General features: G+C 45.6%; 1 protein-coding gene across 1 annotated transcript in view; it reads right to left on the reverse strand.

Annotated features, from left to right (window-relative positions):
• The window catches only part of SV2B (synaptic vesicle glycoprotein 2B), an 83,713-nt gene that overhangs the window by 24,979 nt on the left and 31,042 nt on the right, over nucleotides 1–27,692 (reverse strand). The window contains exons 2-8 of the mRNA XM_049614066.1: nucleotides 23,870–24,050; nucleotides 23,379–23,530; nucleotides 17,319–17,452; nucleotides 15,145–15,234; nucleotides 9,619–9,729; nucleotides 8,714–8,802; nucleotides 6,208–6,372 (exon numbers count right to left, since the gene is read on the reverse strand). Of these exons, the coding sequence (XP_049470023.1) occupies nucleotides 6,208–6,372; nucleotides 8,714–8,802; nucleotides 9,619–9,729; nucleotides 15,145–15,234; nucleotides 17,319–17,452; nucleotides 23,379–23,530; nucleotides 23,870–24,050 (922 nt within the window). The remainder of the gene's footprint in view (nucleotides 1–6,207; nucleotides 6,373–8,713; nucleotides 8,803–9,618; nucleotides 9,730–15,144; nucleotides 15,235–17,318; nucleotides 17,453–23,378; nucleotides 23,531–23,869; nucleotides 24,051–27,692) is intronic.

The following is a 27,692-nucleotide window of genomic DNA, read 5'->3' on the forward strand; positions in this document are numbered from 1 at the left end:
GAAGAGCCAAGAAATACAGGAAAAGATACTCAAACTCATCAGGACTAGAAAATGCCAATTAAATGACAGAGAGACCACATCACCCTCCTCAATCCCACAAACTGAGACTGAGCCCAGTTGTAGTGAAACAGGTGCACTCATCCTGCTCAGTGGGAAGTGTACTTTGTACAAGCCTCGTGGAGACCAGTGTGGCACTGAGGCTGAAGGTGTTCACGTCCTTCCATCCAGCGATTCCACCTCTAGGTATATAAGCTAGAAACGTCTTCCACAAGAACACATATAGTCAAAAACTGCGAATGATTTAAATGTCCATCAAAAGAAGAAGAGACAAAGGGGTGCCTGGGTGGCTCAGTCAGTTGAGTGTCTGACTCTTGATTTTGGCTCAGGTCCTGATCCCAGGGTCGTAGGATTGAGCCCTGTGTCCATGCTGGCTGTGGAACCTGCTTAAGATTCTCTCTCTCCGTCTGCCCCTCCCCTGCTCACACGTGCACATGTGTGAGTGCTCTTTCTCAAAAAAAAGTAAGTAAATAAACAAATAAATAAAGCACAACTACATTATGGAATGCTCACATAATGGGATTTAAATTAATGAAACTGAATTATGTAGCTATATTAACGAATTCAAAGAATCTTCAAAACCCTAATTTATACAAAAAAACAAGTTGTGAAATTTATAGTATAATTATACATTTACATTTATAACATAGTATGGTATTTATCTAAACTTTAAACCACACAAAAGAATACTGTACAATGTTTTTAGATATATAAACACATGGGAAAAATATAAAAACACTCATGAATATAACACACCAAATTTATTAACAATGGTGATCGTGGGGCACCTGGGTGGCTTAGTCAGTTGAGCATCCAACTTCAGGTCAGGTCATGATCTCACAGTTCGTGGGTTTAAGCCTCTCATCGGGCTCTGTGCTGACAGCTCAGAGCCTGGAGCCTGCTTTGGATTCTGTGTCTCCCTCTCTCCCTGCCCCTCCCCTGCTTGTGCTCTCTCTCTCTCTCAGAAATAAATAAACATTTAAAATTTTTTTTTTAAAAAGCAATGGTGATCATCATGCTTTGGGAGAGGGAAGGATCGCACCAAGTGACACAGAGTGAGTAATATTTAATCTATTTTAAAATCTGGAGTAAATATAGCCTAGTTTATGATTTTATAATGTTAGGTGCTCTGAATAGGGTTGTTGGCATTATTCTCCATTCTCCACATATTTGATGTATTTCACAATGGAATTAAAAAGAAAGGAGACAGAACAATTGTTATTTGCAAATGATGAGATCATATAACAATAGCAAAGGGAAACTGTTAGGACTAATAAAAGAGCTTAGTTAGATACCAGATAAACACCCCAAAATCAATAGGATCTCTATTTATTTGCAATAACCTGTGTAAATGTTTGATGGGGAGAAAGCAAACCCATTTTCAGAAGCCAATTAAGTTATAAAATATCCTGGAAGGGTCTCCACAAAGAACTAGGCAGGGCCTACATTAAATTACAAAATTTTACTGAGCAATTTTATCAACTCTGAACCATGATGTATGCTTTATATCTCAACATTACGGTGCTCAGATATGGAATTGGAGGCTTACACAGGTCAGAGAGGGTTTGGCTAGTCTCTGATGCGTATAGACTTGGAACCTAGTCCCTTAAGCTACTTCCTCAGACCCAGAAGCCAGAAGGTGCATTTACACATTTCCCAGCCTTTGGAAGTTCACGGACCTTCACTGCCCTGAAACCGACCCCTGCAGCTGAAGAAATTTCTTATGCATGCCTCACTACAAGGAGCTTTGAACAGTGTGGGTTACACCTCAGTGTGATGCATGAAACCAACCTTCTCTTTTCTGCTACACTAGCTGCCTTATTTCAGAGATCAACCCCCTGACCTTCCATTAGAATTCATTAGATGGTATCTCATTGTGGCTTTGATTTGTATTTCTCTGATGATGAGTGATGTTGAGCATCTTTTCATGTGTCTGTTAGCCATCTGGATGTCTTCTTTGGAAAAATGTCTGTTCGTGTCTTCCACCCATTTCTTCACTGGATTATTTGCTTTTTGGGTGTTGAGTCTGATAGCTTTTCTCCTATTTTTTCCCCTGGCTGATTGTCTTGTATAATCTCCTTCTCCGGTCCTAACCCTCCCAGAAAGGAGACCCGCCAAGCAGAAATTCCTTCCCATTGGAAAGGGTAAGTTAATTAATTAATTACTTTACACATGCTCTGGGGCAAAACGCTATCCTCCTTTCAATTAACAGTACGAGAAGCCTGGCCTGACATTTTCGCTCAGGGTTTAGAATACAAACTTTTTCTCTTGCCTTTCTTGCACTTTCCAAAAACTCATGAGTTCTACCACAAAAGCGGTGTGAGAACTCAGAGCCCCCTGATCCCATTAGATGCACCAGAAGGCTGCAGATGGTGCTTGGGGGACCGGCCAAAACTGATCTGTGTATACTTTGGTTTCTTCTTGGTGCCAGAGATGGTCTTTCAGCAGGATGAAGTTCAGGTTTCAAGAGGTTCTCTTTTATTGACAAAGCCTGTGGGTTTCCCCCCATGTGGGGTAGTCAGTAAAGTAAATAATTTCTATCTAAATTTTAAATTAGCAAAATGTGGATAAAATCAGCAAAGTGCGGATCGGAGAAGTGTCCCACCCAAGCTAGAGAGCAGCAGTTAACTCTCGGAAGAGGCTTGGGGTTTTCAAAGATGAGGGGTCTTCTACCGTACGACCGGCAGGTGGCAGCAAAATCCAAGAAAAGAAATCAGGTTCCTTCATTTCTTAGATCAGTTTCAATGTTCCTAATCTTCCAAGTTAAAAAACCCCCTTTATATTCAAACAATTTGCTGGGAGTAAAAAATATGGGCTTCACGTGATAGCGGGCTACTTTTAGGATCCACTGGTTAAAAAACATATAAATGTCAAGTTAAAATGAACTCACCGCTACTTTTGAAGGAATTTATATTTTACTAATTACACAAAAATAGCCACGTGCTCTTGAAATGTAGAAATATGGCAGCATATCTGTGCATGTGGAATGTTTACATCCATTCTCAGACAATGCTTGGCATGCCTATGCATTCTCAGACCCTTGGCAATAACTGTATGGTCCCCTAGGGTCCTGAGTCCATTGGAGATCACTGCTTTCATGAACCCTGGCTTCCTCCTCATTCCCACCCAGAAGCTTGACACAAGTTTCCGGAGGCTGATAAAGTTTAGAAGAATTGAGTGGATCAGAAGTTCCCATTTTCTATGTACCTTAGTCTAAGAACTCTAAAACCAGCCTGTTGCAAACCATGAGGCTTCTGGCATTGCAATGAACTTTTCAATGCAGAAGATACCATGTGACACAGGGCCTCTGTGGGAATGGAGAGTTTCCCAGTGAGACACTATCTGGAGTTAACCAAGGGTCTGGGATCGGAGTCCGACTGTTCTATTTACGTTGGATGTGTGACTTGGGCAAGCCAGTCAGCCTCTCTGAGTTTCTGTACCTCCAAGCATATTCCTTGACTCCTGAAGGGTTCCATCATTTTTGTGAGGATTAAATGTAATAGTCTAGGGGCACCTGGGTGGCTCAGTCGGTTAAGTGTCTGACTTGGGCTCAGGTCATGATCTTGTGGTCCATGGGTTCGAGTCCTGCATCAGGCTCTGTGCTGACAGCTTAGAGCCTGGAGCCTGCTTGGGATTCTTTGTGTCTCCTTCTCTCTCTGCCCTTCCCCCGCTCACGCGCGCTCTCTCTCTCTCTCTCTCTCTCTCTCTCTCTCAAAAATAAACATTAAAAAATAATAATAAATAAACAAACTATCAAATGCAACAGTCTATATAAAGCGCTTAAGGCAGCTGCCAGCACATAGAAATGCTTCATAATGTCAACGGTCATGGTTATGCTTATAAGCCTCATTAGCCATGTCATACTATGGTCACTACTACTAACATCACAATAGAATATCAATGAACATTGGAAACTTCATAAATGAGGTCTTTTTTACTGACTCGGTCTGTGCAGGGAATGGTGTCACATCATGGGTGACATCTGGCCATCCGTAATGTCCCTTAGTTTCCAACACTTACAAAGAGTTCTTATAAAAGCAAGGGCAACATTTCTTCCTTGGCAACGTCAGCACAAAGTCGCCTGACTTAACAGCAAAGAGCCCTGAGAGTGAGAAATCCCGGGGTAACTGCCGTCCGTCCCCACTAGCTGCCATCGCTGGAGTGACCACTCTCAGCAGATTTCAGTGACTGAAGTGTCTGCACAGAGGCCGTGTGCATGCGTGGGCAGTAAGTGTGTAGATGTTTGTGACCGGACTTCTGCATTTAAATTTTTTTTTTTTTCAACGTTTTTTATTTATTTTTTGGGACAGAGAGAGACAGAGCATGAACGGGGGAGGGGCAGAGAGAGAGGGAGACACAGAATCGGAAACAGGCTCCAGGCTCCGAGCCATCAGCCCAGAGCCTGACGCGGGGCTCGAACTCACAGACCGCGAGATCGTGACCTGGCTGAAGTCGGACGCTTAACCGACTGCGCCACCCAGGCGCCCCCGGACTTCTGCATTTAAACAAACATCATCTATGGGGCGCCTGGGTGGCCATCAGGCTGAACAACCACCTCCTGATTTGGGCTCAGGCCACGATCCCAAGGTCATGAGATCAAGCCCCGTGGCGGGCTCTGAGCAGAGCATGGAGCCCGTTTGAGCTTTTCTTTTTTTTAAGGTTTTTTTTTTCTTTTTTAAGTTTATTTATTTTGAGAGAGACAGAGACAGAGTGGGGGAGGGACAGAGAGAAAGGCAGAGAGAGAACCCCAAGCAGGCTCCACACTGCAGCACAGAGCCGGACGTGGGGCTTGAACTCACGAAACTGTGAGATTATGACCTGAGCTGAAACCAAGAGTCGGACACCTAACCGACTGAGCCACCCAGGCGCACCAAGGTTTTCTCTCTCTCTATCCCTCCCCTCTCTCTCCTTCTCTCTCTCTCTTGAAAAAAAAATTAATAATTTTTTTTTAAACACATCATCTGAAAGTCTGAATTCCTTGTCCACTCATGCTTGGTCCTAACCTTCTTCCCCAAAGGTCTCATATTTGTAGAAATAATATTCCCCTTTTCATCTGACACTCTCTGTCTCATCCTAAAGAGCAGCGAATGTTTGCTAAGGGGCAGCCTATCAGAGCAATCCAGGCTAGCCTGCAGCAGACATCCTCCTATCCTCCCTGGACTGCACCCAGACACAGGCTCCTCTCCCAGTATGGCTGACTGACGGCCAGGGCCACTTCTCTCAGATGCTTAGCTGGGCACAGGGACCGTGGGACCCCATGAACCGCAGGGCAGAATTCTTGGTGTCAAACCTTGTACAGAGGTGGTAAATATGGAGCAGTTTACATCACTGACACTGAACTACCTGGGTATTTCTGGTGCCACCATGCAGCCTGGCTTGATGAGCCTGCAAAGTGCAATTCAGGAAGGGAAACAGGAGTAAACGTTCGGCTGAGTAAATCATGTGGTCTGGGGTCAGCTTTAATGTACTGTCCTGGACCCACTTGGGGGCCTGCAGAGACCGGCCTCAAAGAGGCATTCTTAAAGCCCAGTGCAGGGGACGGTCCATGTCACTGGTCCCAGGAATGGGAAGAGAAGTAAAAGGGATTGATGAGACAGCCCTACAAAGATGTGGATTCTTGCAAGACAGCACTGCTTTTGCCCCTCTTTATGGCAGTGAGCCATGCAGACCCACCCTCGGAGGTAATATTAGATGAAAGAATCATATAAGATAGCATCATATCAGCATCTGGAGTCGCTTCTAAAGAACTTCCAAACTCAAAGAAAAACCTCAAAACCAGACATTGGTTTGGCATAGGGATCTCAACCCTCTGGGTTGAGAGGGTAAGAGGCCACAGCCCTGTGGGCATCTCCATTAAAGGTGTGAGGTCTCAGGAAAAGTGGTCTGATTGCCTCTCCTCAGTCAAACGTCCCCATCCTTGGATGAATCAGCCTCTAGCCAGGAGATTAGGGATGACTGGAGGCCAGCACCACACAGAGCCCCAGGATGCCTCATTATATCTCTGGCAACAGAGTAAAGCCATGGTACTACAATAGCCTCGGAGTTCATCCTCCTGCCATATTGAATTCTCTTTCCAATGGCCCCCCTGCCAAGAACAGTCCCCGCAGACGGTCACCTTGAGCCGGGGAGAGTCTGTGGTCTCTCACTTACTTGTCGTTCACAAGTTTCCCGCGTCGGTGAATCTGATTCTCCATCGTGAAGTTGATGGTGGCATCGTATACGTGCTCACCGACAAACACCTTCATTTTGGACTTGTATTCTACGTCTTGAAAATACCGAATCATATCAGGGAACCAAACCGTCAGTCCATAGTAGCTGTAATAGAGAAGACAGCACATTCGAGCAGCAACATGCTTTGTGCCTTCATGATCAGAGTCCACGTTCCTAGGCTGGTGTAAATCAAGCTCATTTTAAACGTATGAATATGGTTCATGATTAGAAACTCCAGTATTATCACTCATCACACGAACAGATCTAAGGAAAAAATCATAACCATCTCCATAGATGCTGAAAAGCCATGTGACTTTTTTAAAAATGTCATTCCTGACTTAAAGAAACACCAATAGATTGGGAACCGGTGGGCACTTCCTTAACACATAAGAAGATACACATCTCAGTTCAAAAAGGAAATGGTAAAGGCACTCTCACTAACATCAGAAACAAGACCAGGACACCTATTATCCCCACCGCTGTTTAACACCACATCTTAGGTCTTGGCCAACTCCGTTAGGCAGGAGCAAAAACAGGAATCTAAAACTGTGAAGCAAGAGGTAAGACTATCTCCATTCACTGGGATGACAAATGTATCGAATATACTGTTGAGTGCGAAAAGCAGATGTGTGTTCCTTTAAATAAAGAATAAATAAAGAAAATAAAGAAATGAAGAAGAAATAAGAATGAGAAACTATGTCTATACCTCTCTGTTGTTTCAACATTTGAAATGCATTGCCTGTTCAACAAAATTAAATCAGATGTAAGTAAATATAAATAAGACCTATTTTAGAACTATCAGAGAATTGAATCCTTGTGTTTACTATCTTTAGCTTCTCAAATGTTTCCTTCTCATTTAGACAGAGGAAGTGGGAGGGAATAGGGTCTGGTTTACTTTCTAGCTTTACCTATTCGGGTCTCCATGAATAGGTATGGAGAGAAAGTAGGTCTCGCCATGTTCCTCCATGAGTCAAAGAGCTAATAGACCCCCTTTAATTTCCTTTGGGTACAAGTGACGGTGAACAAAGCAATTTCACAAACGGAAGTTTAAAATCTCATTGAAAGTTTCTCGCTGATAACAGCAATTTATTGAGCACTTATTAAGTGCCAGAAACTACTGCAAGCACTTTCTACCTACAGTAAGTAGCCTCACAATGCGGTAAATGGCTGAAGTGGCATAAAGAGGGTCATTATATTTGGAGGGGCATGAAATGACAGGGATGAGAACCTACCAGTTAAGAGAGGAGCCAGCTAATCACCAATCCTGTTACATTCGATTTTCCTTATTGGGGGGGGGGGGGACATTATTGCAATGTTTCACTGTTTTATCTATTTAAAATCACAGTGCCACTGATGGCCGCCTACTCAGGCCTTGTTCCCTGCTTGTTCCTCAAGAACAGAAGCTAGATTTTGTTTCAGCAGCAATGGTATCTTTAGCTCAGAGGCCAATCCTGACTAGTCTGAAATCCCTGGTAAATCACATCCCCTTTGCCAGTGATTAGTTAGGCAGTAGGTGTGTGGCACATCTGGCTAATAAAGCGGAGAGAAAGGCTGCTGGGGAGGGGGGTGTGCTACTGAGAAAGCATTCCTTGCTGTTAAAAAGAGAAGCTCGGGGGGCGCCTGGGTGGCTCAGTTGGTTAAGCGTCCGACTTCGGCTCAGGTCATGATTTCACGGTCCGTGAGTTTGAGCCCCGCGTCGGGCTCTGTGCTGCCAGCTCAGAGCCTGGAGCCCGCTTCGGATTCTGTGTCTCCTTCTCTCTCTGCCCCTCCCCTGCTCACACTCTGTCTCTCTCTCTCTCTCTCTCTCTCTCTCTCTCTCTCTCTCTCCCTCTCTCTCTCAAAAATAAATAAACATTTTTAAAAATTGAAAATAAAAGCAGGAGCTCAGAGAGAGGCAGCCTCTTCCTCCTTGGAACATTTTCCCATTGGTGTTTTTGTTTGTTTTGCTTTGTTTTAATTTTTTAATGTTTATTTATTTTTGAGACAGAGAGATACAAAGCATGAGCAGGGGAGGGGTAGAGAGAATGGGAGACACAGAATCCAGAGCCGGCTCCAGGCTGAGCGGTCAGCACAGAGCCCGATGCAGGGCTCGGACTCACAAACCCTGAGGTCACGACCTGAGCCAAAGTTGGACGCTTAACCCACTAAGCCACCCAGGCGCCCCACCCCCATTGTTGACGGGATGCCAAGAAGAGGTCAGGCATCTGGCCATCACCAGGAGAACTATAGCCTGAGGCTGAAATGCCACCTAGAGCCTGCCTCTCTATGGAATTCTTGTTACAAAGGAGAAGACATGCCCTTGTTGTAGAAGCTACTAGAATGGGTTGCCTGTTACTTGCAGCCAAAAGCATCCAGACTCTATGTGTTAGAACTAATTGTAATCTTCGGTTTATAGATGAGGCACTTGCACAGGGAAATTAAGGAGGTTAAGTAAGACAGAATTTACCTTAAAGCCATGGTGAACCAGACCACGGCCAGAATCAGTGTGTTCATCCTGTAGGGTCCCATCACGCAGTACATAGCATTATCCCAGACCTGTAACCCACACAGAGAAAAGTTATTAAAGCAAGGGACTTGTGACCTGGAAGATCTCATTTCTAAGATGTTCTGATAAATTCGCAAGGAACCCACAAGAGAATGAGGAACCACGGTCTCCTAGAAGCAGCAACGCTGTTCAAATAACAAAGAAAGCCTCTTCTCTTCTCACTGCCTGGCCTCAGCCTCCAACATAACAGTCCTAGAGCATCCTTCCTGGAAACATGACAATATTCCACACATGTCATCAAAAGCACACTGAGTTGGGATTCTGAGACACTGAATAACCTTGAGTAGTGAGTTCTGCTCCCTGCGTGTGGGAACGGGTGATATTCCCAACATTTAACAGCCGTTCAAAACGAAGGTCATTGGCTGCCTCAGTGCTCGACAGCGACTTGACTAGAGAAGTCACTTCTCCAGAGAAATGGGCTTGCTCTACACAGAGACTTTCTCAGAAATCTCCAACACACTTCAAGGAATCTTCTATTTCATTCACTCCTTTCTTCCTCTGAATTATGTAAAAAGAAGATGCTAGAGAGAAGGATGTTTACTAAGAGTAGACGTTGCACCTGCATTCAAAATCTCTTCTTTGGGGAGGAAGAGCGAAGAAAAGCACTAAGGTTTAGAGAGTTTATGGTTCAAGTCACCCAGGGAGTGAGAAGCTGGCATGAGCTACGTCCCAAACATGCCCATCCAAGGTACTTCCTCCCATCACACTGCCTTAGGTTGATGGGGGCATTCAGGGTCTTTATCCTTCATCCACCGAAGTTACAGCTTGCCTACTCCCTCTCATCTCCTGCATGTTCCCAGGCATACCTGCTTGAAAGTGGTCTTGAACCTGACCAGCCAGCGCTGGTACCAAGTTCCTGTTGAACTTTGGATCTCAATGAATTCATCCATTTGCTTGGGAGTTTTGATGTGGGACACCTGCAAAACAAAGATGATGGAGACAATCTTAACCCCACTTTGTGTCACACTTTTCAATGTTTCATTTAGTGTAACTGACTTTACGTAAGTTATCAAGGGCTACGGGAGCCTTTGATGACCCTCTAGTTCAGTGATCTTAACCAAAGATGGACATGGCCTCTCTTAGGGCTCTTTCCCAGACAGGTACGTCCTACCGCAGACAAGATGAACCCATCTTTTCATTAGATCATGCTTTTGAAAAATTTATATTCGTCAGACATACTACACTGAATTCCCATCTGTATCTGATTTGCCTACACTAAAGTTGACTCCACCTTGAGATCCACAAATCAATCCTTAATAGGTATTAACTATTAACATCACAGAAGTCTAGGACCCATGTAAGCAATGGTGTGTGTGTGTTGGGGAAGGTGTTGCTACTTAAGATATTTTTTTAATGTTTATTTATTTATTTTGAGACCGAGAGAGAGAGAGGAGAGGCAGAGAGAGAGAGAGAATCCTAGGCACTGTTAGTGCAGAGCCTAATACAGGGCTCAATCTCACGAACTGTGAGATCATGATCTGAGCCAAAATAAATAGTCAGATGCTTGGGGTATCTGGGTGGCCCAGGTCACAATCTCATGGTTTTGAGTTTGAGCCCCACATCAGGCTCTCTGCTGTCAGCACAGAGCCCCCTTCAGATCCTCTCTTCCCCCCGCTCTCTGCCCCTTCCCTACTCATGTGCTTTCTCTCTCAAAAATAAACAATTTTTTTAATAAATAAAAAATTTTTTTAATTAAAAAAAAGAGTCAGAGGCTTAACTGATTGAGCTACCCAGATGCCCCACTACTGAAGATATTTTTTAAAACACAGCAGAATGGAAGAAATCATGTCCTCCTTGCTGTCTCTGGTTTTCCTGGTAGAAACCAAATAAATGCGGAGTAGGGATAAGGTTATATATCTCAGTGCTCCCCCTTAAGCACCCTGCAAAGTGTTGACTTGTCCAATGTCACCAGGTAGCCCCTGTGAGCAATCCTGACTCACCAACACAGTGTCTGTCAAGTTAACCCATGTTTAAAGCAACCACTGAATTCTACAACCAACCATCATGTTGGGGAGATTCCCAACCACACAAACTCTTTTTAGCCAAGGTTCATGCTTGCAGACATATTCAGGGGGAAAACAGAAGAACATTCAAAAAAAATTCAGAGTTTCCATCACCCCCTCCAACAAACTTTTGTCTAGGGATAAAGGTTTTAGTCACAAGAGTGTCTCCATTGCTTTCTTCAGCCATCTGAGAACGTGAGGACACGTGAGGAGACAGGGCTGGAAGTCCACAGGGAAAAATCAGACCCTGGATATGGACAATGGACTCATTAACTCTGAGCACTAGGTCGAGGAAAGCACAGCTATGCTTTTCTAAACCCTAAAAACAGTAATTCTTAAACTTGGGGGAGTGCCGGGCACTCCTTTGAGAATCTGGTAAAAGCATCTCCCTGAAATTGGAGGGACATGAGCACACTGAGAGCGTCCTGGGTGTGTCCAGCCATCCACAGGTGCGTGTCCATTGCAAATCTCTCTGCCTGGGGACACAGGAGGGTGAACACACAGGTCCTGCAACAGAACTCTCGGCTGGAGCTGGGCTTCATGTTATCAGACACCTGCAGGGAAACCGTGAGCCCTTGCTGCAGCCAAAAGAGGTCAGAGCGGAAGGCTGACACCAAAATCAGGAAGCAATCAAAAATCAGACTCCAAAGCATTAAGATGGACACTCAAATGCAATCTTTTCCCTTCGTTGCTCCTAGGGGAAAAAAATAACACCCTATTCCCCAGGGATTTAGGGATTGAGTGTATTAACAACTTCAAGCAAAATTACTCTAATTTATAATTAACTAGGATACTTGTCTTTGATTGGGTCTAAATCAGGACATAGCCTGTGTTCACCCCAGCCGTGCAGAACATTTCACTGGGGACACCTGCCAGGGGGCAGTTCCAAAACTTGGGAGGCAGTCAGTAAATGGGGTGGCTGAAAACTAGGGCTTTGTAGGGAAGCAGAAAGTTTTCCTCACCCCTCTTAGCATCCCAGGCTGGGTGTGAAAATTAAACTGACAAAGATAAATTAACAGGAGAAAAACCTACACATTCGATTGAATTTTAACATGTACAGGGAGCCTTCCAAAGAGAACGAAGAAGTGAGCAGAGCAGAAAGCTTTTATTCCTTTTAGATCAGGAACCAAGGAATTTGTAAAGAATTGACAAGACAAAGGGGTTTGGGCTAAGGGTAGTAAATGGTGAAGAAGTAACTGGGACCAAAGCATTGATTTACAAACAAATGTTTGTTTACACAGTCTTCTCGTGATCCCTCCCCCCCCCCATCTCTGGTGATAAGAATGTCTTCTTTCCTCCTGGTACAGGGACAGTAACTTCACACAGCAGATTAACGACCTGTTCCAGGGAAGAAGGGTGAGTGGGGAGAGGTCAGAGTGACCTTCCTGCCTCTGCCATTTTCCCAAACTCCTTCAGTTTAAGACACTCAATATGCCAAGGTGCCATGTTTTAGGGTAGCGTGTCCTGAATCCCGGCAGCTCAAAGGCGAAAGTGAGGACCCGGCATCTGTCGCTCTCCTGCTCATGCCTTCATTAGCTGCGGGGAGCACTTGGGACCAAAGCAGTTAACCCCATCCGGCTGGAGTTCACTCCCAACTGCCACTGCTCTCTGACCTGTCAGCACTTTCTGGTTGTTCTTTCTTTTCTTTCCCCCTGGCCCATCCACTCACTCACTTCTACATAATTAAGAGGATTACAAAGTCAGCAGGGAATGCTGAGGCCACAACCTTTTTAATTCTCTCTCCTGTTAGAAGAAAACTACTAAAAGCAGGGGTGATGCCTAAAGACTCGTGGACCAGCATGTGGGCTGGAGTAACAAAATGCCCACGGGTCACAGTACCCACCTCCCCACTCAGGGATCCCCGCCTGAACTCTTCCTCGAGATACACGTCCATCCCCAAGGTGAGGGGCTCTAGGGCGCAAGGGAAAGGCTGAGTTTTTGCCTTTGGAAACCAGAGGCTTCCGGTTTATTGATTTCCAGGCTGAGACCTCCTTCCTCAAAATTAGGCTGCTTAAGGTTGAACACGTTAAGAGAGAATGTGGGATTGCTTCCCTAAAAACCACTCCTGGTCTGGCAAACCCACACGGTTGATTTAGAAGCGGTCCTTCCAGAAGCAGCAGTCAGGGAAGCCACCGTGTGTCAGATACCGCAGGGCCACCTGGGTGAGACGGAGGCCAGGAAGAGTTTACAGCTACTGGGAAAGGCAGGGACAGGTGCACAAACGAGGCAGAGAGCAATCATCCAGCAAGACACCTCTCAGGAGGGCTCTGGGTTTGCTTGGAGTAAATACACCAACAGACTGCTTGAGAGCTCAGGGAATGACAGAGACCAGTGACCTGTGGTGCATGAGCCAGAGGGAGGGCAGGGGAAAGAGAGAAAAGGCTAAAAAGCAGGAGGAAAAGTGGGGGAAGGGGAAGAAGGCTGTGTGCTCTGTGAGGAAGTTCCTAAATTGTCAGGAAGGCTATTAAACTCGCAAATGCCTGGTACAAATGACGTGTGTCTGTGTCTGTCTGTGTGTGCATGTGTCTTTGTGTCTGTGTGTGTTTGTATACATGTGTCTGTGTGTCTGAATGTGTGTGTGTCTATACGTGTATGTCTTTGTGTCTGTCTCTAAGGAATAAGCAGGAGTTTGGAGAACAGTCTGGGGCATGGGTGGGGATGGGGAGGGGGGGCAGGACGGAGCCAAGCACGCCCAGTGGGCAGGGAGCCCCACTAACATCTGGTGTCCACGCCTGCAGGATTACAACCCATCGCAGACAGCGGTAGGGGTGGGGGTCCTGGGAGGACCATGCACGCCCTTAACATCTTTCACTTGGAGTGTTTCTGTTAGTCGTGCTTCTTAATAAATGTGTGTCATAAAAGCACTGGTGTCATATTTTAGATATTTTTAGGAGCATTGGAATCGACAGAAACAGGCCATTGAACAGCAGCCATTTATTGCTTGGTTTAATTTATGAAAAATAACAGGTCATAACATTTTTCAATAATAATTAACACTTATGTAGCCCCTGCTCCAAGGCAGATACTGGCTTAGGTCATTTATTCAATCCTTACCATAACCATATTTACAGATATTATTATCGGGTTTTTTTCACAAGAAGGAAACTGAGGCAGAGAGAGTGCCTTGCCTAAGCCCACACAGCTAGAAAGTATCAAAACTGGGATTTGGACCCAGACTGTCTTGCTCTGGGTTGTGGATTCGTAGCCACCACATGGTCCTGCCTGAGCCTTGGGGCTTGTAAGCAACAGTTAACAAGGACAAGTGTTCTGTCCAGAATCGATGGCAGAGGCCAAAGAAGCAAAAGCAGTGAATCGGAGCTGGAGGCAGTTACCCCAAGAAGGGCTTCCTTGTGGAAATGGATTTGAAGTCAGCCTGAAAGGAAGTTATGCAAACAGGTGCTCAGAGACCCTCAGCGAGCCATTCCTCCCTCACCGGCCACAGACCTTGGCCAGGGGAGCATAGACCGTGGTAACTAACAGGACATCTTCGTCGTGGAAACTGACGCTCACAAGTTCTTCACTTATTAAACCAGCAAGAAACAAAATTCAGCCTAAGAGAAACGGCTCTCCTGTTGCTTGCAACACTTAGATTGGCACAATCCAACTGAAATGTAATTTGGCAAGATAACTCAAGAGCTATAAAAATCCTAGTGCTTTTTGAGCCAGTCATTTTATTTCTAGGAGTCTAGTTGGAAAACCAACCCCAGAACTGGAAGGGGAAGCAACCACGTGGGTGAGAAGGTTCACTGCAACAATGTTAACAAGAATAAAGTAACAAAACAGGGTAAATAAATTTCTAGTATTCCCGGACATGTCCAGAGAAACTGTGTTAATGTTCCCAACATTAATGTTTATTAAAAGGATAATTCTGTGCGGTGCCTGGGTGGCTCAGTAGGTTAAGCATCTGACTTCAGCTCAGGTCATGATCTCGTGGTTCATGGGTTCGAGCCTCACATTGAACTTTGTGCTGATAGCTCAGAGCCTGGAGTCTGCTTTGGATTCTGTGTCTCCCTCTCTCTCTGCCCCTCCCCTGCTCATTCTCTCTCTCTCTCTCTCTCTCTCTCTCTCTCTCTCTCTGTGTCTCTCAAAAATAAACATGTTTTAAAAAGGATAATTCTGAGACAACAGACAGAATGCTTATGAGTACTCTTAAAAATATGTCAATGTAAATATATGTACATATGCTTATCCCCATAGAAGGTCAGGGGTTTTATTGTATACTTCCTTTGTCCAATTAATATAATAATAGAATAAAATTAATTTTTAGCAAGACAAGCTAGTGAAAAAGGACAGTCCCCCCCTTTGTTGGCATAGATGCCACACACTCACCGTGAACACCTTCTCGGGGGCCCCCTTCGCCCTCATGTTGGTGTCATGCACTTGCTTGAGGATCATCCAGGCTTCGTCGTGTTTGCCCATCTGGTTAAAGCAAGCATAGAGGAATGAGAAATCTGTGGCTGAGTAGGGCTGGAAACCCTATGCATCTGAGTGTGTGGTGATTAGACAGGGACTCGCGGCCATCCAGGGCTCGTGAAGGACTACGACTAATGTCCGCCCCCAGCCCATCTTGGAAGGATAACAGGGTAGCGCCTTCCAGGTGCAAATGGGAGGCACTACTCGGGGCACCTGGGTGGCTCAGTTGGTTAAGTGTCCAAGTTCGGCTCATGATCTCACGGTAGTTCGTGGGTTCGAACCCCGCGTCGGGCTCTGTGCTGACAGCTCAAGCCTGGAGCCTGCTTCATATTCTGCGTCTCCCTCTCTCTCTCTCTGCCCCTCCCTCGCTCATGCTCTGTCTCTCTCAAAAATAAACACTTTTTTAAAATTGTAAAAAATGTGAGACATTACTTCATTATACACTATTCCCATCACACAGTACAACACTCCTAGTTGTAAAGTTGAATGGACTGCTGGGGCGTCCAGGTGGCTCAGTCGGTTGTGTGTCCGAGTTCAGTTTAGGTCATGATCTCATGGTTTGTGAGTTTGAGCCCCGAGTCGGGGTTGCTGCTGACAGTGTGGAGCCCGCTTCAAATCCTCTGTCTCCCTCTCTCTCTGCTCCTACCCCTCTGGTGCTCTCGATCTCAAAAATAAACAAACATTTTTTTTTTAACTTTTTTTTTTTTTAACGTTTATTTATTTTTGAGACAGAGAGAGACAGAGCATGAACAGGGGAGGGGCAGAGAGAGAGGGAGACACAGAATCTGAAACAGGCTCCGGGCTCTGAGCTGTCAGCACAGAGCCCGACGCGGGGCTCCAACTCACGGACCGTGAGATCATGGCCTGAGCCGAAGTCGGACGCTTAACCGACCAAGCCACCCAGGCGCCCCAACAAACATTTTTTAAAAAATTGCATGGACCACTAAGTGGGAGCCACGTTCCTCTCTGACTAGGGAGAGCAAAGCAGCAATATGTTACAATTGAATTGTGTTCCTCCCACCCCAGGACCTTGGAACATGACCCTATTTGGAAAGAGGGTTGCTGTAAATGCAATTAAGACGAGGTTCTCCTGGAGCAGCGTGGGCCCCTAATGTGGTTCGACTGGAATCTTTATAAAAAGCCAGCCATAGGAATATAGACACACACCAGGAGACCACCTGGGATGACCTGGGCAGGAAGTGGAGTGAGGCAGCCGTGAGCCAAGAGACTGCCGGCAAAGCACCAGAAGCTGGAAGACGCAAGGAAGGACTGCCCTACAGACTTCAGAGGGAACGTGGCCCAGCTGACACCTTGATGTTGGACTTCCAGCCTCCAGAACTGTGAGACAATTTCTGTTACTTTAAGCCACTCGGTTTGTAACAGAGTCCTTTGAAACTAATACACAACAAAAGGTGTATTTTGAGATATCCCTGGTTAAAACAAAACGAAAACAAACAAACAAACAACAACAACAAAACCCCTGCCGTGTCTGCCCCTGATCAATGGAACAAAAGGGAATTTGACAAGCTGATCACTCTGTAGAAAGATCTAGAAGGAGACACATAAGTGGACTCAGAATTGGGGGTGGAAGAGATTTCTCCTCTGCCAGCCCCACCCTGTCTGACCACCACAAGCCCAAGTGCCCCACCCCACCCCGAGCTGGAAGGATTCTTCTCTCAAGACACCAGCAGAAACTCTCAGATGGTCCAGATGATCAAGAGTCCTCATGGACTTGGGAACCACACAAGTATTGCCACAGATCTTGCTGCAGCCACTTGAAAAAACACCCCACCGCTTTCAAGAGCCTCTGGAGAGAGTGGGGGCTGGAGGCAGCATCGGGAAGCCCCCTCCACCGCCACCCAGCCTGGGGGAGCCCTGTCCCACTCTGCACTCGGGGGGCCCCTGCGCCCCTCCGCCTCTGACAGTCTGCGATCCAGGGTGCGCGGCCACCGCGGATGGCAATGAAGCCAGACATAATGATGGGCCCAGGTCGGCCAACAGAGGGGGTGGTTTGCAACCTGCAGGCAGGAGGGGACGCGGGGCTAAAGGGCTCTCACATGGGGTGGGGGCGGTAGGGGGGGCTGACTCACCTCCAGCAGGAACCGTGGGCTCTCTGGCATGAACCTCAGGGCCACCATGGACACGGTGCAGGGCAGAGCGCAGATGATGACAAACACCCGCCAGCTGTGGAAGTGGTAATTGGTGCCCATGCTGAAGCCCCAGCCTGCGAAGAAGCAGCCAGAGCACTTTGGACATGATCTCAGAGTCACCTTCCAGCCCTGGCTCTCAGCTTAGGGCGCGAGAGCATCGCCTGGGGAGCAGGTTAAAGTGCAGGCCCCCGCCTGTCCCCTCAGCTTCTGACGCAGAAGTCTGGAATGGGCTCTGGGAATGTGCATGCCAACAGCCCCCCAGGGTGGGCCAGGCCCGTTCTCTCGGCCAAGAGTACAAAGGAAGGCAGCATCCCCTATTTCGATATATTCATTAAAATTTAACGCCAGTGACAGCGCGGACCCTGCTGGGGATCCTCTCTTTCCACCCCGCCTCTCTCCCTGCCCCTCCCCTGCTCATTTTTTCTCTCTTTCTCAAAATAAATAAATGAACTTCTAAAAAACTTAAGTTAAACAAACTGTTAAATAACAGATGTTCTATTCCCTGGCCTTGACAAAAAAGGTGCCCCGACCTACCCTTGCAGGATTCCTTTCCTTTCCTTCTCCTAGCCCCTCCCACAGAGTGAGGGGCCTTGCGTTGACCCATGTGAACAAATCTCGCTCCACCACGATGAGAATGAGTGCCCTTGTCATGATTCCTTGAGTTTAGTGGGAATTCCTGGGTTCTGAGCACCAGAGCATGATGTGGTAGGAGGGTGATCACTCTTCAGGGACCCCTTGCCCTATGGGAAGGGGTATGGCTGAAGGAGAGCCAGATCAGGGCCTTACATGACCCTGGGGATCCCTCTTACCCAGGTCAAAGGGCAATACCAGCTCCGGGTGATTCTAACGCAAAGGATTTCAGGACCCACACTTTGAAAAACACCGTCAGTCATTATACGGGCACACCCCGTTGTATCGTGCTCCACAGATACTGCGGTTTTTGCAAATTGCAGGTTTGTGGCCACCCCGTGTTGAGCAAATCTACTGACACCATTTTCCCATCAGCATCCACTCACTTTGTGTGCCTGTGTCAGGCCTTGGTAATTCTAGAAATATTTCAAACGTTCCATTATTACCATATTTGTAGCAGGGATCTGTGATCTGTGATGATTTGCCATAAGCTCAGGAGATGGTGAGCATGTTTTCAGCAGTAAAGTATTTTTTTAATTAGGATGTGTACATTTTTTAGACATAATGCTACTGTACCCTTATTAGAGTATAATTTGGTATAAACATAACTGCTGTATGCACTGGAAGCCAAATAATTCACTTGACTCACTTTACTCTGATATTTGCTTTATTGCAGCAGTCTGAAACTGAACTCCCAATATCTCCAAGGTATGCCTATATTACTTTTTTTTTTTTAATTTTAAAGAGATGGGGCTTCCAAATTCAAATGAATTCTATCATCACTGAAATGGAGAGACTAGCTCCTACTCAGCATTGGTTATTGAAAGCACTCTAAAATTCATTTTTAGAAATTGCTTCGGGATCTACAAAACATTATTTCAAATGTGCCCATGGGTCGCAAAAGTCCCTCTTTTCAGGAATGGTAGCACAGAGGAAACAGCCTAGACATTTGTAGTCACATAGATCAGAGTATAAATCCTGGCTTTCTCACATCATTACTGTGTTGGTGGGTTTTCATAGCTGCAGAATGCAGGTAACACTATCACCACAGATTTGCTGGGTACAAAAGCTTCTGGCAACCAATAATCATTCATCTGCTTTGAGGGTAGATTTGATTTGTTTGGAAATAGCTACATGATACTTAGTGCCGAAGTTGTTGACTGAAATAGATGAATATCAGCAAAGATCAGCAAAAGAATTGCTTTAAAAAAAAAAAATCCAAGGTTAGGGGCACCTGGGTGGCTCAGTCAGTTAGGCATCCGACTTCGTCTCACGTCATGATCTTGCTACCTGTGGGTTTGAGCCCTGTGTCGGGCTCTGTGCTGACAGCTTGGAGCCTGGAGCCTGCTTTGGATTCAGTTTCTCTCCCCGCACCCCCCCCCCCCACCTCATGCTCTGTCTCTCTCTCAAAAATAAACATTAAAAATTTTTTTTTAAAAATCCAACGTTACAAAATAGATTGGTTTTCTCATGCCACTCAGAGCAGCTTTGAAGACACTCCAACAGCATATTTTTAAGACAGAACTGTATAAATGAATATATTGATTTCTCAAGTTCGGAGGGTAATCATTACTGGGACACAAAGTATCTACTCCATTTACTATCTGTGAAGCACAATAAAATGCAGTGCAATAAAATGAGGTATGTTTACACTTCAGAATACACCATATGGCCAACTCCGTGGTGGGCAGTGAATGTCTTGAATGCTCTATTACTCTCATTGTGCTTCAACTCGGTCTACTTGCACTGCTGTTTCTGCTGATTCTTCCTACTTGGAGCAATTAAAGGACGAGCCAGACGGAATCCCAGGTTGGGGGGGAAAGAGGGACTGAAACCACCGTGACACATTTGGTCACACAATACACACTTCATCCAACTTTCTCAACGGGAACCAAATCTATGTTTTGCACAGCATGCTGTCCCTGGGGTTTGTGTGCTTTAATTTTAATTAAAAAGCCTTTCCTTCCTCCTGAGAGCAACACTAGAAAGGGGAAGATAAAACCATAGTCATATTTACACATTTGCAGCTCATGTCCAAAAGCTTCTCTGGAGTAATTAGAAGTCAAGTTGATCAAAACTACACAGCAGTGAAACTCAGGTGGACAATGAGGGAAGGAGAGCAGAAGCAGGTGTGTTTCTAAAGCATTCTGCCCAAGACAAACTTTTTTCTTTATGAAAATGTGTGTCAATTATCTAAAATCCATTATTCTCTTGTGTCTCTATGGTTTTTATGGCGGCTTTACTAACCTGCATTTATCACGTTCATTAGGCAGATCTTTGGGACCTTAAATTAAATAAAATTAAACAGTGAACTGCTTCCAAATATATGTAGCAACTATTAATTTGGAGACAGGGATTGTTCTGGTTACTGATCTTTTAGCTTGCCCTCCGTCATGATTTCACAAACAGCTGGTGGTGCTGACTACAATGGGAATTCATCTTCCATAATATATTCATATTTTTTTTTCTGGACTGTGCCCATGAATTCCCAGGAAAACATTCTGAGTTTTGTAATCTTCTTTCTCAATGACTCAGTCGCCCGAATTCCTGGTGCCAAGACCTCCCATCACTTCATTCCTGCAAAAGCAATTAAGTGGGTTGCACAAGCCGAGCACAAACATGAGTCTCCTTTCTTTAGTTCCCCTGGCGTGTGTCCCTGCTCAGGGGAGGGGTGTGAGAGGATTAATGTCTTAGGCACATTGAGAAACATCATCAAATGTCTGGTTCACTGTGGACAGGACATCTGGTCCCGGTAAAATGAGGCTTAAGGTAAATAATCACTCCTGTGATAAGGTCATTCTAGTCTCCCATGTTCCTAGCGTGGGCTCCCCGCCCCACCTAATGCTTGTTTCAATGAAGCATAATCATCCCAGAGGCTTGTATGTTAAAAAGGGACTATAAAAGTCACAGATTTCATACAAGCCTGTGAACAGGAAACACATCCTGTCCGTTTGGGGTAAAATATTTCACCAGGAGCCCTGATGTCAGCCAGCAGCGGCCAGCCAGCAGCTATGTGGCCCCTCCGCCATGGGCATCCCATTCAGACTTGGTCAACACGCTCCCAACTCGAATCCTAGTATTGCTTCCTTAGCAACCAGACCCCCAGACATCAGTGTGTGCTTGTACGCGTAAAGCAAAGTGAAAAAGCGATGCACCGTGCAGGGACCATTGTGGGTAGCCCCTCTCACAACACCCCACAAGCTGTGGGCTCGGTCATAATAATGCAGACACCTGGTCTGGGGGGCACTGACTCCACCCCCCATGCGGGAGAGGAGGGAAAAGTATCCGGAAACCAATCAGGACCCAGCATCTCTGGGGTGCCGTGATTGGCTGAGGTGGGCTCATGACCTAAGCTAAACCAATCAGAAGCTCGCTGGTCAGGTGTGCGGGGGGAACTTCCTTGGTGGAACAAGCAGTGTGCAAATGGGAGGGTGACCTTGTTGGTGCTGCTGGGATGGAAGCTAGCTCGAGGACGAGAAGCATTTTAAACATATTCTCAGCACTGCCCTTTGCATCCTAGTTATTACTGAATGAGAGGCACGGATCTCTATGGCTCTTACTTCCTTCCCTCTCCGCCTTCTAGGTGAAGGAACCACGGCTGGACGAGATGAAGTGACTTGGCCGCAACCACACAGCATCACTACTTTGGCTCAGCTCTTATGCAGGTTTTATTTGTCCCTACATGCCTCCCCTCCATAAAAAAAAAAAAAAAAAAAAAGATTGTTTACTTAATTTAAATGTGGCAATAGTTTCTTAGAGCTCACACATGGGGATGAGTTAACAGTGCTAATGATACTATAGCAAGAATTGGCGGGGAGGGGAAGCAATTCCTCTGACCCACGTAACCAACACTATAGTATACGGGTCATTAAAGTATGTGTTTGCGTGAAAGGCAGAGTGCAGAAACGATATTAGGAGTAATATGATTTTGTATCTAAAATGATGGAGAACTGCTTCTGGTGACAGAATTCTCTGGAAAACCCTTCATCCCTTGATTTCATTATTCCTGTTTCTGTTTCTTATACGAAAATCCAGTGGGTTCTCAAAGACGAGATGTGGCAAAGATTCCACGTTCACAAACCCGCTTCCTCCACTTGCCCGGCACACGGCAAGATTGCATCGCCAAGTGTCCTTTGCAGTATTGGTGATCACGTTACAGATTTGGGGCCAATGGGATGGAAGCAGAGAGGGCTGTTGGCCCTTCAAAGCCACGCACGTACAATCGCCCATACTCTTTCCCCAAGCAGACTTTAAGCCACGTGTTACAGACGGTGCAATCACACGCTGGAAAGAGTCTGAGCCCCAATATTGCTGATGGAACAGAGCCCCCTGCACATCAGGAATATCAGCCCTATTTTACAAGAGGGAGAAACTTCTGTTATGTTAAAACAATGAGATTTTAGGATTTATCAGATGACCAGGGTAATGAATCCAGCATCACCTTAACTAATAGGGTAGGCAGTGTCTATACCAGAACTTCTTAAAAAGATATACAAGAGCTTCCGTCACCTCAGAACACACAAAGAGGATGAGATTTCAAACAAGGACACCAAGGAGGTGAATGGCTAGGGAAGTGTTGGTTAGCTTCAGGCAGTTCTCTGCTACCCCTATAGTTCTGCAGGATTCTAAATGATGGCACAGTCTCACCCATCATCAGGGGTTTACCGAAAACAATTTTAAGGACGCTGATGGTATTTATTGCCCAGGATGTTTAAAAGACATAATCGAAATCAAAACTGCTGCGTTCTTCCTACTTTACTCTTAACAAAACCAGTTGTGAAAGTAAACACTGCCAGGTCTCTGTCCAGAGAATCTGGTTTTTGCAATTATCCAGGATAATAAAATTGTCCCAGCTGAATCGAAGACCTTGTCTGTAAGGGCTGCCCCACTTCTGCAGCCAAACAAGAGTGACGGCAGGCACTAGAATGGAGAGTATACAAGAGTACCGCATGGGAGCAGGGGGCAGGCAGAGCACCAGGATTCAAGGTCATGCCAGGACGTGACCTTGGCTAAATCACCAACTTCTCTTGCTTTTGTTATGGAATCTATAGAATGGGGTTATCAAAGCCTAACTTGCTAGGGGGAGGAGGGCTGGGGAGATAAAGGTTGAAATTCTTTCAAATAGAACGAAGAAAAGAAGGAAGGAGAGAGGGAGGGAGGCAGGAAGGACAGATTGTATTCTATCCAGAAAGCTGTGTGTACTGAAATTAGTGATGTGTCTTCCAGCGTTGGAAGTTCTATAGAGAGATCAAGATCACACACAGGAACTGTGTGTGAGCTTGTGGAATAAGGTTGAGGACGGCAAATGTTGTTGGATGCAGGTGCCATAGTGACAAGGATCCCTGGGCTTTTTGAAGGCAGTGCACTCACCATAGTGTGGAATGATGCTCCAGGCCATGGCAGATGCATAAATGCCCCCCGTCATCCAGAAGATGCCCAGCCAACTGAGGTGTTCTCCTCGCTTCTCCCGAGATAAGAATTCAGAAAAATAGGCAAAAACAATGGGCAGAGCACCCCCAATCCTGCAAAAAGAAAACGCCAAAAAGAAAGAATCGAGTCATACACTAAAAATGGGCTTAGCAGAAACCTAGTCACCTTACACCCCACCCGTAAGTTCTGTGGTAAAGTAACCCAGTGAATTTGAAAGACTGGCTAAAGTGAGGCCAGTATCGGGTTATTTTGACCTTATATACTGACTTTACAACCTAACCCCTTTCTAAGGTTCAGCTTTAATGTACTATCTTGGAAGTCAAACACAAAACCCAGTCCAAGGTTTTCCAGAAGTACCACTCGGAGCTATAGTGCCAGGATGGATGGAACACTGGTCTATGAGGGTCCAGCAAAGCCCTGCGTTTGCGTACCCTATGCCTGAGAGGAGTCGGCAGAAGAGGAAGGCTCCATATCCCTGCACGAAGGAGGAGAGAGAGGCGAAGGAGGCGTTGAGGGCCAGAGACATGCTGAGGACTCTCTTCCTCCCCAGCTTATCGGCCAGGCCCCCCAGCACGAAGGCCCCCGCCATCATTCCTAGGTAGACTATCACCCCTGCAAGGTGGGGGGAAAGAGAAGACAGGGTGGAGAGAAAAGACAAGACATTAGAAACCATGCAATGTTCTAGAAAATCCAGTGCCCCTTTTTATGTGTTCTAGAGAGTCTGCGTCACAGACATAAAAGGTGGACTATAACAGATGTTCGTGGCAAATTAGAAGTGCTGTATGAATTCAAATTCTTAGGAATGCCATTCGAAAAACTAGCCTCACAGGTTGCCACATATGTGCACATACTAAAATAGATCAACCATAGCTGGGTCTGATGTACCCTTCTTGAAGATGACTCTTTTAGAGGCATAATCCGCAGAAGGTAGTGCTGTCATTTTATTTTTAAGCAAGCAAGCAAGAAAGAAAGAAAGAAAGAAAGAGAAAGAAAGAAGGAAAGGAAGAAATAAAGAAAAAAAGAAAAAGAAAGAGAAAGGAAGGAAGGAAGGAAGGAAGGAAGGAAGGAAGGAAGGAAGGACTGTGTGATAAAAATCCTTACCTGCAGGGTTATGTTTAAAGAGAGAATTTCAAGGGGAAAGTGTGACCAAAAGGGTATAAGGAACATGGGAAGGAAGAAAAGGGTGTGAGTGAAAAATGCCAACTAGCCATAAGACTGGCTATGTTATTATTCCCCCCAAAAAAGACCATCACCAAGCTACAACCAATGTTCAGATTTCTTAGGGTAATAAGAGCCCAGCAATGAGCATCCTTTCTTTAACACATGTAACTTTACTTCCCTTCTAATAATAAGATCGGTTAATTTAAGATATCCTATAAATATATTGCTATTGACATGTTTATGGTATTGCAATGAAAGTCAGCATCTTCACGGTCATGGCACATCCCCAGAAGCATGTGGATAATGTCTTCCTACTAAATATTGAGGGCTTACTAATTATCAATGCCTGTGCTAAGTCCTGATGTGATTTACCACACCTGTGAAGGAAACTTTGCAGACCATCCTTCACAAAGTCAAAATATGGAATAGAGATTACATAAGTATCCTTTCACCCGGCCTTGACTGGAAACCAAATGGTGAACACAAACTGTCTTTCACAGAAAGGAAGCTTCTGGATCTGCAGATGCTTTATTTCTGCAGGTGTGTGCCAGGAAGGGCCGACAGAAACCAAAGAGCTTCAATTAGCTGATTAACTTGAAGGCTGGTCCCCAAAAGGAGAGATTTAACTACGCTCTGTCTTATCTTCCCCATGACAGAGTTCTTTCTTTTCTCATTTTATTCCATGAGATGAAAAGAAATGATAGCTTTGGTGTTGTCAATGGTGTTCATTAAGATTATTTTCACTCACCTGTATTGTCACTTTCAGCCTTTACACACCTCAAAGCCATGGAAGATGCTATTTCCTTTTATGTTTGTGTATATGCTGTTACTTCGTGAAATATGCCTATGAGTCTATAGTATATATTAAATGCCTATTATTAGGTAAGCATTCTTTTAGTTACTGGGCATACAGTGAGGTACAAACACCTGAAAATCTTGGCCTTCGAAGAGCTTACGTTCCAATTGGAGAAAAGAAATAATAAATGAGTAAAATATACAGTTGGTAGGTGGCTGATAAGAGTCATAGAGAAAAATAATGGGAAGGAAGGGAACCAGGAGAGCCAGGGTGGGAGGTGGAGATTTTAAATAAGATGGTTCAGGAAGCTCTCATTGAGACAGGACATTTAGGGAAAGACCTAAAGGAAATGAACCATGGGGATGTCTAGGGTAAGTTGCCAAGCCTGTGTTCCTAAATCTGCCATTTCTCTGTACACTCGGAGGATCCACAGACAAGTAATAGAATGAGGATAACTCCTCCTCCCTATTTCACCAGTCCCCAGCCCAAAGCCCAGAAAATGTAGCGAGCAATTTCCCACTAATATTAAGTCACCCACACGTGTGTTTCAGAAAATGAGTCAAGACTGCAAACCCAACTCACAGTATATGTCATGCCGTATGGAAATGATGTGCCCGTCAGTATGCTCTGCTAGACTATGAGTGTATCTGTTCCCCAGACCTGAGCAGCTAAGGATCGCCATCATCTGGTTCCCTGTAGACTTAATCTTGCTCAGTTCTTAGCCATTGTGAGCTATGTCCAACAGAACTGCCTTACTCACCATGAGGGTATCTTAAAACCATCTTCTGTGGCTATGACCCCAGAATCCCACCACACAAGCCCAAGTGAGGGTCAGCCTGCAGCCTCCCTGATACTTTCACCTGGTCTTTCCAGTCCACATAACTTCCTTGTGCCTGGTCCTGAGATCCTGGCCCCCACGCTAATTTCCAATTAGCATCCAATACCTTAACCAATTGGAAAAGACCCAAACTCCATCCATGCCCAACCAGGTTCTCGCCAGGAAAGAACTGGGTTCTGCTTCCTCTGACTTAGGTAACCCACCTAACATAATTGCCACGTTCAGGAGCCCCACACCTGAGATGCCCCGCCCTTCCCCCCACCTTCCAGGTAGACTGCTGGGCTATCACCACTGGCCCAACTTAGAGTGGGGTTTTACACAAGCCCTTGTACTTGGTGATTTAGGACTTCCAGATAAGAGCAGAGAGGGAACATCTTTTTCCAAGTTAGGTCTGTTCAGCTTCCAAACTGCGTTGGCCTCAGCACAACTTCTTGTCAAGAATTTCCAATATCTCATTCAGCCAACAAATGCCTTGTGGTTCTCTCATGATACCTGGTCAATAAATGTTTTGGAATAAAGAGCAGATGTTGTAAGGAAGGAAGGGAGGGAGGGAGGAGGAGAGTCCTGCCCAAATTGCAAAGGAAATGCTATGGGTGCTTTAAGCCCACAGGTTATACAGCAATAGATCATAAGAGCCTAACGTATCACATCATAGTACCCAGCTGGCAAACGCAAGAGTGAGCGCTCACCACCAGCCAGGCTTCATGCAAAGCATTTTACTGGCATAGTTGATTCCCTTTAATGTTCACAACAACCCCACAGATACCATTACTGTTTTATAGGGAAGAAAACTGATTTACAGAGAGCTAAAGTAGTTCCGGAAGGTCAGACAACTAGCAGAAGTACCAAGATTTTGATCTGGGAATCCCAACCTCAGAGTCGATGTTTAACCACTACGCTTTATTGTTCTTTACAGATAAGCATCGGTCAGACTTACTAGCTCTGTATTAGTTTCTTCCTTCCTTGTTTGCTCCTCCTCAGAACTGCTTGCTAAGTGGGGCAAGGTTCCTTCCTTTCAAGGAGATAAACCATAAATTATACGATTATCTCCTAGTGAGAAAGGATGTTCCATGAAAGGTGTGTGTTGGGTATTATACAAACACAGAGAATGAGTGCAGCCTGAATACACCTTACTCAACGTGGGAAGGCTTCTAAGAGCCAGACATTGAGCTGATGGCCAGGTTTCCATCTTGGTCATTGGGCATGTGAATCACAGGCAGTGGCAGGCAGCATGCGCACAAGACTGAGGAGGCGAAGGGGGCACCTGATATGTTCGGGCAACTGTGTCAAGTAGATCAGTGTGAGTAGAGCACAGTGTACAGCGGGGAACGAGGTGAGGGATTCGGGCTGGGCGGGGGAGAACAGAGGCCACATGATAATGGCTCATGAGTGAGAGTGTGTGTGTGTGTGTGTGTGTGTGTGTGTGTGTGAGAGAGAGAGAGAGAGAGAGAGAGAGAGA

This window comes from Panthera uncia (genome assembly GCF_023721935.1).
Source record: "Panthera uncia isolate 11264 chromosome B3 unlocalized genomic scaffold, Puncia_PCG_1.0 HiC_scaffold_1, whole genome shotgun sequence".
Taxonomy (NCBI): domain Eukaryota; kingdom Metazoa; phylum Chordata; class Mammalia; order Carnivora; family Felidae; genus Panthera; species Panthera uncia.